At 63.1% G+C, this 15746-nt stretch overlaps 1 protein-coding gene across 1 annotated transcript; it reads right to left on the bottom strand.

The window, feature by feature from the left end:
• Positions 1–757: 757 nt before the first annotated feature.
• LOC138100136 (proline-rich protein 36-like) lies at positions 758–15342 on the bottom strand. Its single transcript, XM_068997860.1, has 4 exons — positions 15337–15342; positions 11868–12399; positions 4507–4771; positions 758–862 (listed from the first exon to the last, which is right to left on the bottom strand). Exons 1-4 carry the CDS (start codon positions 15340–15342, stop codon positions 844–846), a joined length of 822 nt encoding a protein of 273 aa, XP_068853961.1. The 3' UTR covers positions 758–843.
• Between the last annotated feature and the right edge of the window lie 404 nt (positions 15343–15746).

The raw sequence follows: 15746 nt of genomic DNA, 5'->3' as shown, positions 1-15746 counted from the left end.
GGGATTTTTTGTGATTTTTTTCAGTATTTTTTGGTGATTTTTTGATGGTTCTTCAGTGATTTTTTTGGGGATGTTTTGATGATTTTTGGGTGTTTTTTTAGTATTTTTTGGTGATTTTTGGGACATTTTTGGGGATTTTTTGGGGTGGTTTTTTTGGTGATTTTGGGGGGATTTTATTGTGATTTTTGGGAGATTTTTTGGCGATTTTTGGGGTGGTTTTTTTGGTAATTTTTGGGAGATTTTTTGGCGATTTTGGGGGTGTTTTTTTTGGGTGATTTTGGGGGTGATTTTGGTGTTTTAACCCCTTCCCCTCTAATTTTGGGGAGGGGGGCGTCCCCAAATGCACCAAGCGAGTCCTGACATGGGGGGAGGGGTGGGAAAGGGGGATCCCAAAATTTGGGGGGTGAAGCAGAAAGAAAAGAGGGATGAAAAAAGTGATTTTTGGGGGGATTTTTGGGGTGATTTTTGGGGTGATTTGGGGCGATTTTGGGGTTTTGAACCCCCCCAAATTTCGGGGTCCCCCCCCAGCCCCTGACCAACCTTTGTGGGCGCAGGCTGGGGGGGCCGTGGAGGGGTCGGGGACCCCCGAATTTGGGGGGGTGTCCCCCCCCCTCCTTCTCGGTGCTTTCCTGCAGCTTCCGGTTGACCTAAAAATGGGGGGAAAAAAATCAAATTTTGGGTTTTTCACACCCCCCCCCCCAAAAAAAAAACCCCAAAACTGAACCTACCGTGTCCAACCAGCCCAAAATTTTGGGTTCCCAGGATTGGGGGCCCGGGGGGGCTCCGGGGGGGCCCCCAAATTTCGCGTGGCCTCGGTGACGAAGGCGGCCATGAGGGAGTCGATCAGGGCCAGGTGGGCGCCCTGGGGGGGGGCAAATTTGGGGGTCACGGGGGGGTTGGGGGGGTCAAATTTGGGGTTTGGGGGGGTCCTGGGGGGGGCTTGGGGGAGAGGGGGAATGGGGGGAGGGGCCAGGGAGGGGTTTTGGGGGGGAAAAATTTGGGGTTTGGGGGTCGGGAGGGGTCCCTGGGGGGCGTCAACGGGGGTCCCGGGGGGGATTGGGGGGGGTTTTGGGGGTCCCTGGGGGGGTTTTGGGGGGGTCCTGGAGAGGGTTTGGGGGTTGGGGGGGAAAATTTGGGGCTCCTGGGGGGTTTTGGGGGTCCCCGGAGGGTAAAATTTGGGGGTCCTGGGGCGGTTTCTGGGGGTCCCTGGGGGGGGTTGGGGTCCCAGGGGGGTTTGGGGGAGTTTTGGGGGCCCCCGGGGGGGGTTTTGGGGGGTCCTGGAGAGGGTTTGGGGGTCGAGGGGGAAAATCTGGGGGGGTCCTGGTGGGGTTTGGGGGTTCCAGGGGGGGTTGGGGGGGTTTTTGAGGGGGTCCCTGGGGGGTCAGCGGGGGTCCCAGGGGGGATTGGGGGTCCCTGGGAGAGTTTTGGGGGTTCTGGAAAGGGTTTGGGGGTCGGGGGGGGGGAAATCTGGGGGGGGGTCCCTGGGGGGGTTTTGGGGGTCCCAGGGAGGTTTGGGGGATTTTGGGGGGTCCTGGAGAGGGCTTGGGGGTCAGAGGGAAAAATCTGGGGGTCCTGGGAGGGGTTTGGGGGGTCCTGGGGGGGTTTCTGGGGGAGTCCCTGGGGGGGTTTAGGGGGGTCTTGGAGAGGGTTTGGGGGTCGGGGGAAAATTTGGGGCTCCTGGGGGGGTTTGGGTGTCCCAGGGGGGGATTGGGGGGGTTTTGAGGGAGTCCCTGGGGGGATTTTGGGGTCCTGGAGAGGGTTTGGGGGCAAAATTTGGGGGTCCTGGGGGGGGGGGGTTGGGGGTCCTTGAGGGGGTTTTGGGGTTCCCGGGGGGCTTTTAGGGGTCCCGGGGCCTCCCCCCGCCCTGCCAGGATCTCGGGTGGGCGTGGCCCAACGAGGAGGGGGCGTGGCCAACGAGGAGGGGGCGTGGCCAATGAGGAGGGGTATGGCCAGTGGGAAAGGGGGTGTGGCCAACGAGGAGGGGGCGTGGCAGTGGGAAAGGGGTGTGGCCAACGAGGAGGGGGCGTGGCCACGGGGCGGGCAGGGTTAATGGGATCGGGCTGAGCCAATTAAGGCCAATTAAAGCGGCTCGGCCTTAATGAGATTAACGAGCCCCAGTGCTCCCAGTAACCCCCTGCAACCCTGACCCAGTGCTCCCAGTAACCTCCCCAGTGCTCCCAGTAACCTCCCCAGTGCTCCCAGTAACCCCCTGCAACCTGACCAGTGCTCCCAGTAACCCTCCCAGTGCCTCCCAGTAACCTCCCCAGTGCTCCCAGTAACCTCCCAGTGCTCCCAGTAACCGCCTGCAACCTGACCAGTGCTCCCCAGTAACCTCCCCAGTGCTCCCAGTAACCTCCCAGTGCTCCCAGTAACCGCCTGCAACCTGACCAGTGCTCCCAGCAACCTCCCAGTGCTCCCAGTAACCTCCCCAGTGCTCCCAGTAACCTCCCAGTGCTCCCCAGTAACCCGCCTGCAACCTGACCAGTGCTCCCAGTAACCTCCCCAGTGCTCCCAGTAACCTCCCAGTGCTCCCAGTAACCGCCTGCAACCTGACCAGTGCTCCCAGCAACCTCCCAGTGCTCCCAGTAACCTCCCCAGTGCTCCCAGTAACCTCCCAGTGCTCCCAGTAACCGCCTGCAACCTGACCAGTGCTCCCAGTAACCTCCCAGTGCTCCCAGTAACCTCCCAGTGCTCCCAGTAACCGCCTGCAACCTGACCAGTGCTCCCAGCAACCTCCCAGTGCTCCCAGTAACCCCCTGCAACCTGACCAGTGCTCCCAGTAACCTCCCAGTGCTCCCAATCCCCTCCCAGTCCCTCCCAGTACCCCCAATCCCCTCCTAGTCCCCCCCAATCCCCTCCCACTCCCTCCCAGGTCCCCCCCCATCCCCTCCCAGTCCCTCCCAGTCCCCCCCAATACCTCCCAATCCCCTCCCAGTCCCCCCAAATCCCTCCAATCCCCTCCCAGTCCCCCCAATCCCCTCCCACTCCCTCCCAGTCCCTCCCAGTCCCTCCCAATCCCCCCCAATCCCCTCCCAGTCCCCCCCAATCCCCCTCAGTCCCCCTCCCAGTCCCCCCAAATCCCTCCCAGTGCATCCCAGTCCCTTCCCAGTGCCCCCCAATCCCCTCCCAGCCCCTCCCAGTCCCTCCCAATCCCCTCCCAATCGCCCCCAATCCCCTCCCAGTCCCCCCCCAGTCCCCCCCAGTCCCCCCCAATCCCCCCCCAATCCCCTCCCAGTCCCTCCCAATACCTCCCACTCCCTCCCAGTCCCCCAAATCCCTTCCCAGTCCCTCCCAGTCCCTCCCAATCCCCTCCCACTCCCTCCCAGTCCCCTTCCCAGTCCCCTCCCAGTCCCCCCCCCCTCCCACCCCCTCCCAATCCCCTCCAGTCCCTCCCAGTCCCCCCCAATACCTCCCAATCCCCCCCCAATCCCCTCCCACTCCCTCCCAATCCCCTCCCAGTGCCCCCCAATACCCCCAAATGCCCCCCAATCCCCCCCAATCCCCCCCAATCCCCTCCCACTCCCTCCCAGTCCCTCCCAATCCCCTCCCAGTCCCCCCAATCCCCTCCCACCCCCTCCCAATCCCTCCCAGTCCCTCCCAGTCCCCCCCAATACCTCCCAATCCCCCCCAATCCCCTCCCACTCCCTCCCAATCCCCTCCCAGTCCCCCCAATCCCCTCCCAGTGCCCCCCAATACCCCCCAAATGCCCCCAATACCCCCCAATCCCCCCCAATCCCCTCCCACTCCCTCCCAGTCCCCCCCAACCCCCTCCCACCCCCCTCCCAATCCCCTCCCAGTCCCTCCCAGTCCCCCCAATACCTCCCAATCCCCCCCCAATCCCCTCCCACTCCCTCCCAATCCCCCTCCCAGTCCCCCCAATCCCCTCCCAGTGCCCCCCAATACCCCCAAATGCCCCCCAATACCCCCCAATCCCCCCCAATCCCCTCCCAGTCCCCCCCAATCCCCCCCCAATCCCCTCCCAATCCCCTCCCAGTCCCCCCCAGTTCCCTCCCAGTCCCTCCCAGTCCCCCCCAATCCCCCCCAATCCCCTCCCAGTCCCTCCCAGTCCCCCCCAATACCTCCCAATCCCCCCCCAATCCCCTCCACTCCCTCCCAATCCCCTCCCAGTCCCCCCAATCCCCTCCCAGTGCCCCCCAATACCCCCAAATGCCCCCCAATCCCCCCCAATCCCCTCCCAGTCCCTCCCAGTCCCCCCCAAATCCCTTCCAGTCCCTCCAGTCCCCCCCAATCCCCCCCAATCCCCTCCCAGTCCCTCCCAATCCCCTCCCAGTCCCTCCCAATCCCCTCCCAATCCCCCCCCCAATCCCCTCCCACTCCCTCCCAATCCCCTCCCAGTCCCCCCAATCCCCTCCCAATCCCCTCCCAGTGCCCCCCAATACCCCCAAATGCCCCCCAATACCCCCCAATCCCCCCCAATCCCCTCCCAGTCCCTCCCCAATCCCCCCCCAATCCCCTCCCAATCCCCTCCCAGTCCCCTCCCAGTACCATGCGGATGGGCCGCTGCTGCAGGTCCTGGGCCGGACGGGGACCCCCTGCAGGGTCGGGGGGAGCCCCCTCCCCGCCAGCAGCGCCAGCAGCGCCCCCAGATCGGCGGGGGGGGGCGGGGCGGGGCTGGGCGCGGCCTGGGCGTGGCTCCAGGCCCTGCAGTAGATGTCGGCCGCCAGCAGGAGGCGCTCGACCGGCGGCTTCAGGTGCTCCTGGGCGTACTGGTCCGTGTAGAAGGGGTCCCGCAGCTCCTCGGGGACGTTCCCTGGGGCGGAAACCGGAAATTTGGGGCAAAAAACCGGGATAATTGGGGGGGAAAATGGGGTCAAAAACTGGGGGAAAAATGGGGGCAAAAATGGGGTCAAAAACTGGGAAAAAATGGGGTCCAAACTGGGGAAAAATGGGGTCAGAAACTGGGAAAAAATGGGGGCAAAAAATGGAAAAAATGGGGTCAGAAACTGGGAAAAAATGGGGGCAAAAAATGGGAAAAAGGGGTCCAAGAACTGGGAAAGTGGGGTCAAAAACTGGGAAAAAAAATGGGGTCAAAAACTGGGAAAAAATGGGGTCAAAAACTGGGAAAAAAATGGGGTCCAAACTGGGAAAAAATGGGGTCCAAACTGGGGAAAAATGGGGTCAAAAAACTGGGGGAAAAATGGGGTCCAAACTGGGGAAAATTGGGTCAAAAACTGGGAAAAAATGGGGTCCAAACTGGGGAAAAATGGGGTCAAAAACTGGGAAAAAAGGGGTCCAAGAACTGGGAAAGTGGGGTCAAAAACTGGGAAAAAAATGGGGTCAAAAACTGGGAAAAAATGGGGTCAAAAACTGGGAAAAAAATGGGGCAAAAATGGGGTCAAAAACTGAAGAAAAAATGGGGTCCAAACTGGGAAAAAATGGGTCCAAACTGGGAAAAATGGGGTCAAAAACTGGGAAAAAAATGGGGTCCAAACTGGGGAAAAATGGGGGTCAAAAACTGGGAAAAAGGGGTCCAAGAACTGGGAAAGTGGGGTCAAAAACTGGGAAAAAAATGGGGTCAAAAACTGGGAAAAATGGGGTCAAAAACTGGGAAAAAAATGGGGTCCAAACTGGGAAAAAATGGGGTCCAAACTGGGGAAAAATGGGGTCAAAAACTGGGGGAAAAATGGGGTCCAAACTGGGGAAAATGGGGTCAAAACTGGGAAAAATGGGGTCAAAAACTGGGAAAAAGGGGTCCAAGAACTGGGAAAGTGGGGTCCAAAAACTGGGAAAAAATGGGGTCAAAAACTGGGGCAAAATGGGGTCAAAAACTGGGGGAAAAATGGGGTCAAAAACTGGGAAAAAATGGGGTCCAAAAACTGGGAAAAATGGGGTCAAAAACTGGGAAAAAATGGGGTCCAAAAAATGGGAAAAATGGGGTCCAAAAACTGGGAAAAAATGGGGTCAAAAACTGGGGAAAAATGGGGTCAAAAACTGGGAAAAAATGGGGGTCAAAAACTGGGGAAAAATGGGGGTCAAAAACTGGGGAAAAGGGGTCCAAAAACTGGGAAAAATGGGGTCAAAACTGGGAAAAATGGGGTCCAAAAACTGGGAAAAAATGGGGTCAAAAACTGGGGAAAAGGGGTCCAAAAACTGGGAAAAAATGGGATAATTGGGGCAAAAAATGGGGTCAAAAACTGGGAAAAAAATGGGGTCAAAAATGGGATAATTGGGGCAAAAAATGGGATAATTGGGGCGAAAAATGGGGTCAAAAACTGGGGAAAAAATGGGGGCAAAAACTGGGATAATTGGGGCAAAAATGGGAAAAAAGGGGGCGAAAAATGGGAAACTGGGGGCGAAAACTGGGGAAAAAATGGGAAAAAATGGGGTCCCAAAAACTGGGAAAAAATGGGGTCAAAAAATGGGATAATTGGGGCAAAAAACTGGGATAATTGGGGCGAAAAATGGGGGTCAAAAAACTGGGGAAAAAATGGGGGCAAAAAATGGGATAATTGGGGCAAAAAATGGGGTCAAAAACTGGGAAAAAGGGTCCAAAAACTGGGAAAAAATGAGGTCCAAAAATGGGAATAATTGGGGCAAAAACTGGGATAATTGGGGCGAAAAATGGGGTCAAAAACTGGGGGAAAAAATGGGGCAAAACTGGGATAATTGGGGCAAAAATTGGGATCAATTGGGGCAAAAAATGGGGTCAAAAACTGGGAAAAAATGGGGTCCAAAAACTGGGGAAAAATGGGGTCAAAAAATGGGATAATTGGGGCAAAAAATGGGATAATTGGGGCGAAAAAATGGGGTCAAAAACTGGGGGAAAAAATGGGGGCAAAAACTGGGATAATTGGGGCAAAAAATGGGGTCAAAAACTGGGAAAAAGGGGTCAAAAACTGGGAAAAAATGGGATAATTGGGGCAAAAAATGGGATAATTGGGTGCAAGGTCATGGGGGCAGTCAGGGCCCCAGGGTGGGGGCAGAAGGGGTCCCGCAGCTCCTCGGGGACGTTCCCTGGGGGCAAAAACCGGGAAATTTGGGGCAAAAAAATGGGATAATTGGGGCGAAAAATGGGGTCAAAAACTGGGGAAAAGGGGTCCAAAAACTGGGAAAAAATGGGGTCCAAAAATGGGATAATTGGGGCAAAAAATGGGGTCCAAAAACTGGGAAAAAGGGGTCCAAAAACTGGGAAAAAATGGGATAATTGGGGCAAAAAAATGGGGTCAAAAACTGGGAAAAAAATGGGGTCAAAAAATGGGATAATTGGGGCAAAAACTGGGATAATTGTGGGCAAAAAATGGGGTCAAAAACTGGGAAAAAAATGGGGTCAAAAAATGGATAATTGGGGCAAAAACTGGGGATAATTGGGGCAAAAAATGGGGTCAAAAAACTGGGAAAAAGGGGTCCAAAAACTGGGAAAAAATGGATAATTGGGGCAAAAAATGGGATAATTGGGGCGAAAAATGGGGTCAAAAACTGGGGAAAAAATGGGGGCAAAAAATGGGATAATTGGGGCGAAAAATGGGGTCAAAAACTGGGAAAAAGGGGTCCAAAAACTGGGAAAAAATGGGATAATTGGGGCGAAAAATGGGGTCAAAAACTGGGGAAAAAATGGGGGCAAAAAACTGGGATAATTGGGGCAAAAATGGGATAATTGGGGCGAAAAATGGGATAATTGGGTGCAAGGTCATGGGGGCAGTCAGGGCCCCAGGGTGGGGGCAGAAGGGGTCCCGCAGCTCCTCGGGGAAAATTGGGAAAATGGGGTCACCTGGGGTCACCTGGGGTCACCTGGGGTCACCTGGGGTCAGCTGGGGTCACCTGGGGTCAGCTGGGGTCAGCTGGGGTCAGCTGGGGTCAGCTGGGGTCACAGGGACAGCCAGGGGTCACTCAGGGGTCATGGGGACACACGGACACTGCCCCACCATGGACACACGACTGACCCGCTATGGACACGCCAGGGACACACCACGGACACGCCACGGACACGCCACGGACACGCCACGGACACACCAGGGACACACCAGGGACACACCAGGGACACACCAGGGACACACCACGGACACTCCAGGGACACACCACGGACACTCCAGGGACACACCACGGACACGCCACGGACACACCAGGGACACACCAGGGACACACAGGGACACACCAGGGACACACCACGGACACACCAGGGACACACCAGGGACACACCAGGGACACACCACGGACACTCCAGGGACACACCACGGACACGCCACGGACACACCAGGGACACACCAGGGACACACCAGGGACACACGGACACTGCCCCACCATGGACACACCAGGGACACACCAGGGGACACACCAGGGACACACCATGGACACACCATGGACACACCACGGGACACGCCACGGACACACCACGGACACACCATGGACACACCAGGGACACACCAGGGACACACCACGGACACACCACGGACACACCGTGGACACACCGTGGACACGCCACGGACACGCCACGGACACACCAGGGACACACCAGGGACACACCAGGGACACACCAGGGACACACCAGGGACACACCAGGGACACACCACGGACACGCCAGGGACACACCACGGACACGCCAGGGACACACCAGGGACACACCACGGACACGCCAGGGACACACCAGGGACACACCACGGACACACCAGGGACACACCAGGGACACGCCAGGGACACGCCACGGACACGCCACGGACACACCAGGGACACACCACGGACACGCCACGGACACGCCACGGACACACCATGGACACACCACGGACACACCACGGACACACCAGGGACACGCCACGGACACACCACGGACACACCATGGACACACCAGGGACACACCAGGGACACACCATGGACACACCACGGACACACCATGGACACACCAGGGACACGCCACGGACACGCCAGGGACACACCAGGGACACACCAGGGACACACCAGGGACACACCACGGACACACGGCCACTGCCCCACCACGGCCACATCCACAATGGTCACCAGGACGCCAACAATGGCCACAGAGACCCCCAAAAGCACGGAGACCCCAAGAGTGACGATGGAGACCCCAGCTGGGACCACGGAGAGCCCAACCATGACCACGGAGACCCTCAAAGACCACAGAGACCCCAACAATGACCACGGAGACCCTCAAAGACCACAGAGACCCCAACAATGACCGTGGAGACCCTCAAAGAACCACGGAGACCCCAACAATGACCACGGAGACCCTCAAAGACCACGGAGACCCCAAGAATGACCCTGGAAACCCCAAAGACCCTGCGGAGCCCAGGAATGACCACGGCCACCCCACAGGGACCATGGAGACCCCAAAAATGACCGGAGTGACCCCAGACTTGGCCACGGAGAGCCACCAAGGCCACAGAGACCCCAAGAAGGACCACGGGGACTCCAAAATTGACCACGGAGACCCCCCAAGGACCACTGGGACCCCAAGAAGGGCCAGGGACACCCCGAAGACCCTGCGGAGCCCAGGAATGACCACGGGCACCCCACAGGGACCTGGAGACCCCAAAAAATGACCACGAGGACCCCCCTGAGCACCCCCCAAAGGCCCGGCCCAGGGTCCCACGGGTGGGGGAGGGGCACATTCCGGGGGGTGGGGGTGGGGCAGGGGGCACGCCCACAGGTGGGTTGGGGGTGGGGCAGGTGAGGGTGTGGCCCCGCCCCCACCCACGTGGGAAAAGGGTGACGCCCATGGGACACAGGGGACACCTGGGAGCCTCACCTGTCCCTGGCACCCATGGGACCCTCACCTGCGCCACACCTGTCCCTGGCACCCACGGGGACCCTCACCTGTGCCACACCTGCACCATGGCACCCCCGGGACCCTCACCTGTGCCACGGGACCCTCACCTGTGCCACACCTGTCCCTGGCACCCATGGGACCCTCACCTGTGCCACACCTGCCCCATGGCACCCACGGGACCCTCACTTGCCCCACACCTGTCCCTGGCATCCACGGGACCCTCACCTGTGCCACAGGACCCTCACCTTCCCCATGGCACCCACAGGACCCTCACCTGCCCCACACCTGTCCCATGGCACCCATGGGACCCTCACCTGCCCCACAGCACCCACAGGACCCTCACCTGCACCTCACCTGCCCCTCACCTGCGCCACACCTGTCCCTGGCACCCATGGGACCCTCACCTGTGCCACAGGACCCACACCTGCCCCATGGCATCCACGGGACCCCTCACCTGTGCCATGGGACCCTCACCTGTGCCACACCTGCCCCATGGCACCCACGGGACCCTCACCTGCCTCACAGGACCCTCACCTGTGCCACGGGACCCTCACCTGCCCCACAGGACCCTCACCTGTGCCACGGGACCCTCACCTGCCCCATGGCACCCACGGGACCCTCACCTGCCCCAACACCTACCCCATGGCACCCACGGGACCCTCACGTGCCTCACGGGACCCTCACCTGCCCCACACCTACCCCATGGCACCCACGGGACCCTCACGTGCCTCACGGGGACCCTCACCTGCCCCTCACCTGTGCCACACCTGTCCCCATGGCACCCATGGGACCCTCACCTGCCCCATGGGACCCTCACCTGCCCCACACCTGCCCCATGGCACCCACAGGACCTCACCTGTGCCACGGGACCCTCACCTGCCCCATGGGACCCTCACCTGCCCCACAGCACCCACAGGACCCTCACCTGCACCTCACCTGCCCCTCACCTGCCCCACGGCACCCACGGGACCCTCACCTGCCCCACACCTGTCCCAGCCCCCCCAGGGGTGTCAATCGCTCCCCTCCCCCCACGTGGCCCCCTCCTCCCGCCCCCTCCCCCCCGCCAAAGGGCGTTTGGGGGGGGGCCGGGGGGGGAACTTTGATCCCGGGGGGGAACTGGGGGGAACTGGGAACTGCTGGGGTCAGACTGGGAGGGGGGGAAACACCTGGGGGGGTCCCCAAAAATCACCTGGGTGGGACACGGGGGGGGTCCCAAAACACCTGGGGGGGGGGGGGGGGTCCCTCTTTTGAGGGGGGTTCCCAACCTCCCCCCCCCCAACACCGCAGGGGGCGGGGTCCCCGCCCTGTGACGTCACAGCGAGACGTCACAGCCTTCCCCCCCTCCCCAGACTGCAACAAAAGCGCCCGAGGGGCGGGGGGGGGAACCCCGGGGATTGGGAACCCCCCCGGTACCGGGGGGGAGCGGGACCTCCCCCCCCCCCCCCAGATATTCACCGGGGACCCCCCCCAAAATTAAACCTCTCCCCCGCCAATGTCGGTACCGGCACCGCCTCCGCCCCCGTTTAACCGCAGCTCCCCGGGACCGGGACCCCCCCTCAGCACCGGGACCCCCCCACAGCACCGGGACCCCCCCATCGGGACCGGGACCCCCCCATCGGTACCGGGACCCCAAAGCCCCCGCACGGAGCACCCCCCGCCCCCCCTTTAACCGGTGCCAGACCCCTCACCACCCCCCCAAACCGGGCATCGCCCCCCCCCCCCCCGGTACCACCGGGACCCCCCCCGTCGGTAACACGGGGACCCCTCCGGTACCACCGAGACCCCGCCGGTACCGGGACCCTTCCCCGGTACCGAGAACCGCGACCCCCCCCGGTACAGAGCATCCCACCCCCCTTTAACCGCATCCCCCCGGGACCACCGGGACCCCCCCCCCCCCACGGTACCGAGATCCCTCCGGTACCACCGGGTACCCCTCCCGGTACCACCGGGACCCCCCCATTCGATACCGGGACCCCCCCATTCGGTACCGGGACCACCGGGACCCCCTCCCCGGTACCCAGAACCGCAAACCCCCCCCCTGCGGAACGACCACCCCCCGCCGCCGCCGCCGCTGTCCCCGTGTCCCGCGGCCCCCCCGGCGCTGGCGCTGTCCCCCGCCCGGTCCTACCGGCGCCGCCGTAGCCGGTGGCGATGGCCCAGGCCAGGCTGGCGGCGCTGCGAGCCCGAGCCCCGTCGTACTGGTCGAGCGGGCGGATCTCGGGCACCAGGAACCCCCCGGCGCATGGCGGCGGCGGCGGCCGGGGGGGCCGCCACCATCCCGGGGCCACCGCCGGGGCCACCGGGGCCACCGCGGCCACCGGCGCCCGCTTCGGGTGGGCTCGGCTGCGCTTCGGCCACGCTCGGGAGAGGCTTCGGTGGGCTCGGAGAGGCTTCGGCTCGGGCTCGGAGGGGTTCGGGTGGGCTCGGAGAGGCTTCGGGTGCGTTCGGAGAGGTTCGTGTGGGTCCGGCCGCTTCGGGTGCGTTCGGAGAGGTTCGGGGTGGGTTCGGTTGCTTCGGGTGGGCTCGGAGAGGCTTCGGGGTGCGTTCGGTGAGGTTCGGGCGGGTTCGGGGGGGCTTCGGGGCGGTTCCGGGCGGGTTCGGGCGGGCGCGGCGCGAGGGCCAGGTGCGGGGGGGGGGGGTGGGGAGGGGGCGGGGCGCACCTGCGGTCACGTGATCGGGGAGGGGGGGTCCGTGAGGCCACGCCCCCTTCTCCGGCTCGCGGGAAAAGGGGCGGGGCTGGGAGAGGGACTGGGGAATACTGGGAATACTGGGGGGGGACTGGAGATACTGGGGGGTCTGGCGGGGACTGGGGGGACTGTGGGGATTGGGCGGAACTGGGGACACTGGGGGGACTGGGGACACTGGGGGGACTGAGCAGACTGGGGGCACTGGGGGACACTGGGGACACTGGGGGACACTGGGAGCACTGGGGTACACTGGGGGACACTGGGGGACACTGGGAGCACTGGGGACACTGGGGGCACTGGGGACACTGGGGAGCACTGGGGACACTGGGGATACTGGGGGAACTGGGGACACTGGGAGCACTGGGGGCACTGGGCGGACTGGGAGCGCTTTGTCTCCGTGTCCCCCTGGCCCCTCACCCGTGTCCCCCCGGTCCCTCTTCATGTCCCCCACCCGTGTCCCCCTGTCCCCCCATGTCCCCCCATGTCCGTGTCGGTGTCACTGTCCCCCTGTCCCATGTCCCCATGTCCCCCTGTCCCCATGTCCCCCTGTCCCCCTGTCCCCATGTCCCCTGTCCCCATGTCGCTGTCCCCCTGTCCCCATGTCCCCATGTCCCCCTGTCCCCCTGTCCCCCTGTCCCCCTGTCCCCATGTCGCTGTCCCCCTGTCCCCCTGTCCCCATGTCCCCCTGTCCCCATGTCGCTGTCCCCCTGTCCCCCTGTCCCCATGTCCCCTGTCCCCATGTCGCTGTCCCCCTGTCCCCTGTCCCCATGTCCCCATGTCCCCCTGTCCCCCTGTCCCCCTGTCCCCCTGTCCCCATGTCGCTGTCCCCCTGTCCCCCTGTCCCCATGTCCCCCTGTCCCCATGTCGCTGTCCCCCTGTCCCCATGTCCCCCTGTCCCCATGTCGCTGTCCCCCTGTCCCCCTGTCCCCATGTCGCTGTCCCCCTGTCCCCATGTCGCTGTCCCCTGTCCCCCGGCCCCTCCCCGTGCCCTATTTTCCGCCGCGGCCATGGCAACGCGGGGACCGACACGGGACACGGGACACGGGGGGGACACGGCGGGGACAGGGGCACGGCGGGGGGGGGACACGGCGGGGACAGGGACGGGAACACGGAGGGGACACGGGAAGGGATGTGGGGACACGGCGGGGACAGGGACGGGAACACGGAGGGGACACGGGAAGGGATGTGGGGACATGGGAGGGACGGGGATGGGGACACGGAGGGGACACTGAGGGACGCGGGGACAGGGATGGGGACACGGAGGGGACACGGGAAGGGATGTGGGGACACGGGAGGGACGGGGATGGGGACAGGAGGGATGGGGACACGGAGGGGACACGGAGGGGACATGGAAGTGACAGAAACGGGGACAGGGGACACAGAGAGGACAAGTGGAGGGACGTGGGGACACGGAGGGGACAGGGATGGGGACATGGAAGGGACATTGGGACAGGGTTGGGGACATAGGAGGACCACGGAGAGGGGCAGGAGGGATGGGGACAGGGAGGGGACACTGAGAGGGACGCGGGGACGTGGCAGTGACAGGGATGGGGACACTGAGGGGACATGGACGGGACAGAGATGTGGACACGGAGGGGACACTGAGAGGGACGTGGGGATGTGGCAGGGACAGGGATGGGGACACTGAGGGGACATGGGAGTGACAGGGATGGGGACAAGGATGGGGACATGGCAGGGACATGGGGACAGGGATGGGGACATGGCAGGGACATGGGGACAGGGATGGGGACACTGAGGGGACACTGAGAGGGACGCGGGGACGCGGGAGGGACGGGGATGGGGACAGGGAGGGGACAGGGAAGGGACATGGGAGGGACAGGGATGGGGACAGGGATGGGGACAGGAGGGATGGGGACACGGAGGGGACACTGAGAGGGACGTGGGGACGCGGGAGGGACGGGGATGGGGACAGGGATGGGGACACTGAGAGGGACATGGGGACACGAGAGGGACGGGGATGGGGACAGGGATGGGGACAGGGATGGGGACACTGAGAGGGACATGGGGACGTGGCAGTGACAGGGATGGGGACACTGAGGGGACACGGATGGGACAGGGATGGGGACAGGAGGGATGGGGACACGGAGGGGACACTGAGAGGGACGTGGGGATGTGGCAGTGACAGGGATGGGGACACTGAGGGGACATGGGAGTGACAGGGATGGGGACACTGAGGGGACACTGAGAGGGACGTGGGGATGTGGCAGGGACAGGGATGGGGACACTGAGGGGACATGGGAGTGACAGGGATGGGGACAAGGATGGGGACATGGCAGGGACATGGGGACAGGGATGGGGACACTGAGAGGGACGTGGGGACGCGGGAGTGACAGGGATGGGGACAGGGAAGGGACACGGACGGGACAGAGATGGGGACACTGAGGGGACACTGAGAGGGACGTGGGGACGCGGGAGTGACAGGGATGGGGACAGGGAAGGGACACGGGGCCGTGGTGGGGACATTGAAGGGACATGGAGGGGACATGGTGGCATCAGTGGGGACACGATGGGGACACGGACAGGGACGTGGGGACACGGAGGGGACCCAGGAGGGGACCCGGGGACACAGGAGGTGCCACCCAGGGTGACCCCGCCCCTCCCCCTCCCCCCCCCCGCAGGTGCCACCCCGCGGGGTGGGGGAGGGGAGGGGTGTGCCCCGTCCCAGTCCCGGTCCGGCCGGTCCAACTGGTTAAACTGGGAGTGGGGGAGGGGCGGGCTGGGCACACTCGGGGGAGGGGTGGGGGAGGGGCAGCGCGGGGTCCCCCCCCCCCCGTTAATCCGCGGCCGCCGGGGCCCCTTAAGAGGCTTAAAACGGGCCCGGGGGGAGGGGAGGGAGGGAGGGGGGGACACCCAAATTCCCCGCACCCCTCCCCCCACCCGAATTCTCACCCCCATCCCCCGCACCCAAAATTCCCACCCATCCCCCACCCAGGACCACCCCGCACCCAAATCCGCCCTCCCCCCCCCCCCCGGACCCCCAAAATCCCTCCCCCACCCCCAAAATCTCCCCTCGCCCCCCCACCCCCCCCCAAAAAAAGCGCCCCCTCCCCCCCTTTTCTGTGTCACCCAAATTTATTTTCGGGACGACCCCGCCAGATGTTGGGGGGGGGGAGGGGGTGTCCCCCCCCATCCAGATGGCGCGATCCAGATGTTGGGGCCCCCCCCCCGTCATTCCCCCACCCCCACGCTGGGGCCTTGTCCAGATGTTGAAGCCCTCGCCCAGACGTTGGGGGGAGGGGGGCGTCCCCCCCCCCCCCCCATCCTCACCCAGATGTTGGGGTCCCCCTCCAGATGTTTGG

The sequence above is a fragment of the Aphelocoma coerulescens genome, chromosome 30 (genome assembly GCF_041296385.1).
Source record: "Aphelocoma coerulescens isolate FSJ_1873_10779 chromosome 30, UR_Acoe_1.0, whole genome shotgun sequence".
Classification (NCBI taxonomy): domain Eukaryota; kingdom Metazoa; phylum Chordata; class Aves; order Passeriformes; family Corvidae; genus Aphelocoma; species Aphelocoma coerulescens.
The sequence above is the reverse complement of the archived record's forward strand: the minus strand, read 5'-3'. Positions and strand labels throughout refer to the sequence as shown.

Bases quoted from the DNA above. Each gene is read 5' to 3' on its own strand.
- LOC138100136 (XM_068997860.1), bottom strand. The intron at 4,772-11,867 runs GTAGGACCGGGC...TTTCCGCCCCAG, and splicing joins CACCGGCTACGGCGGCGCCG to GGAACGTCCCCGAGGAGCTG.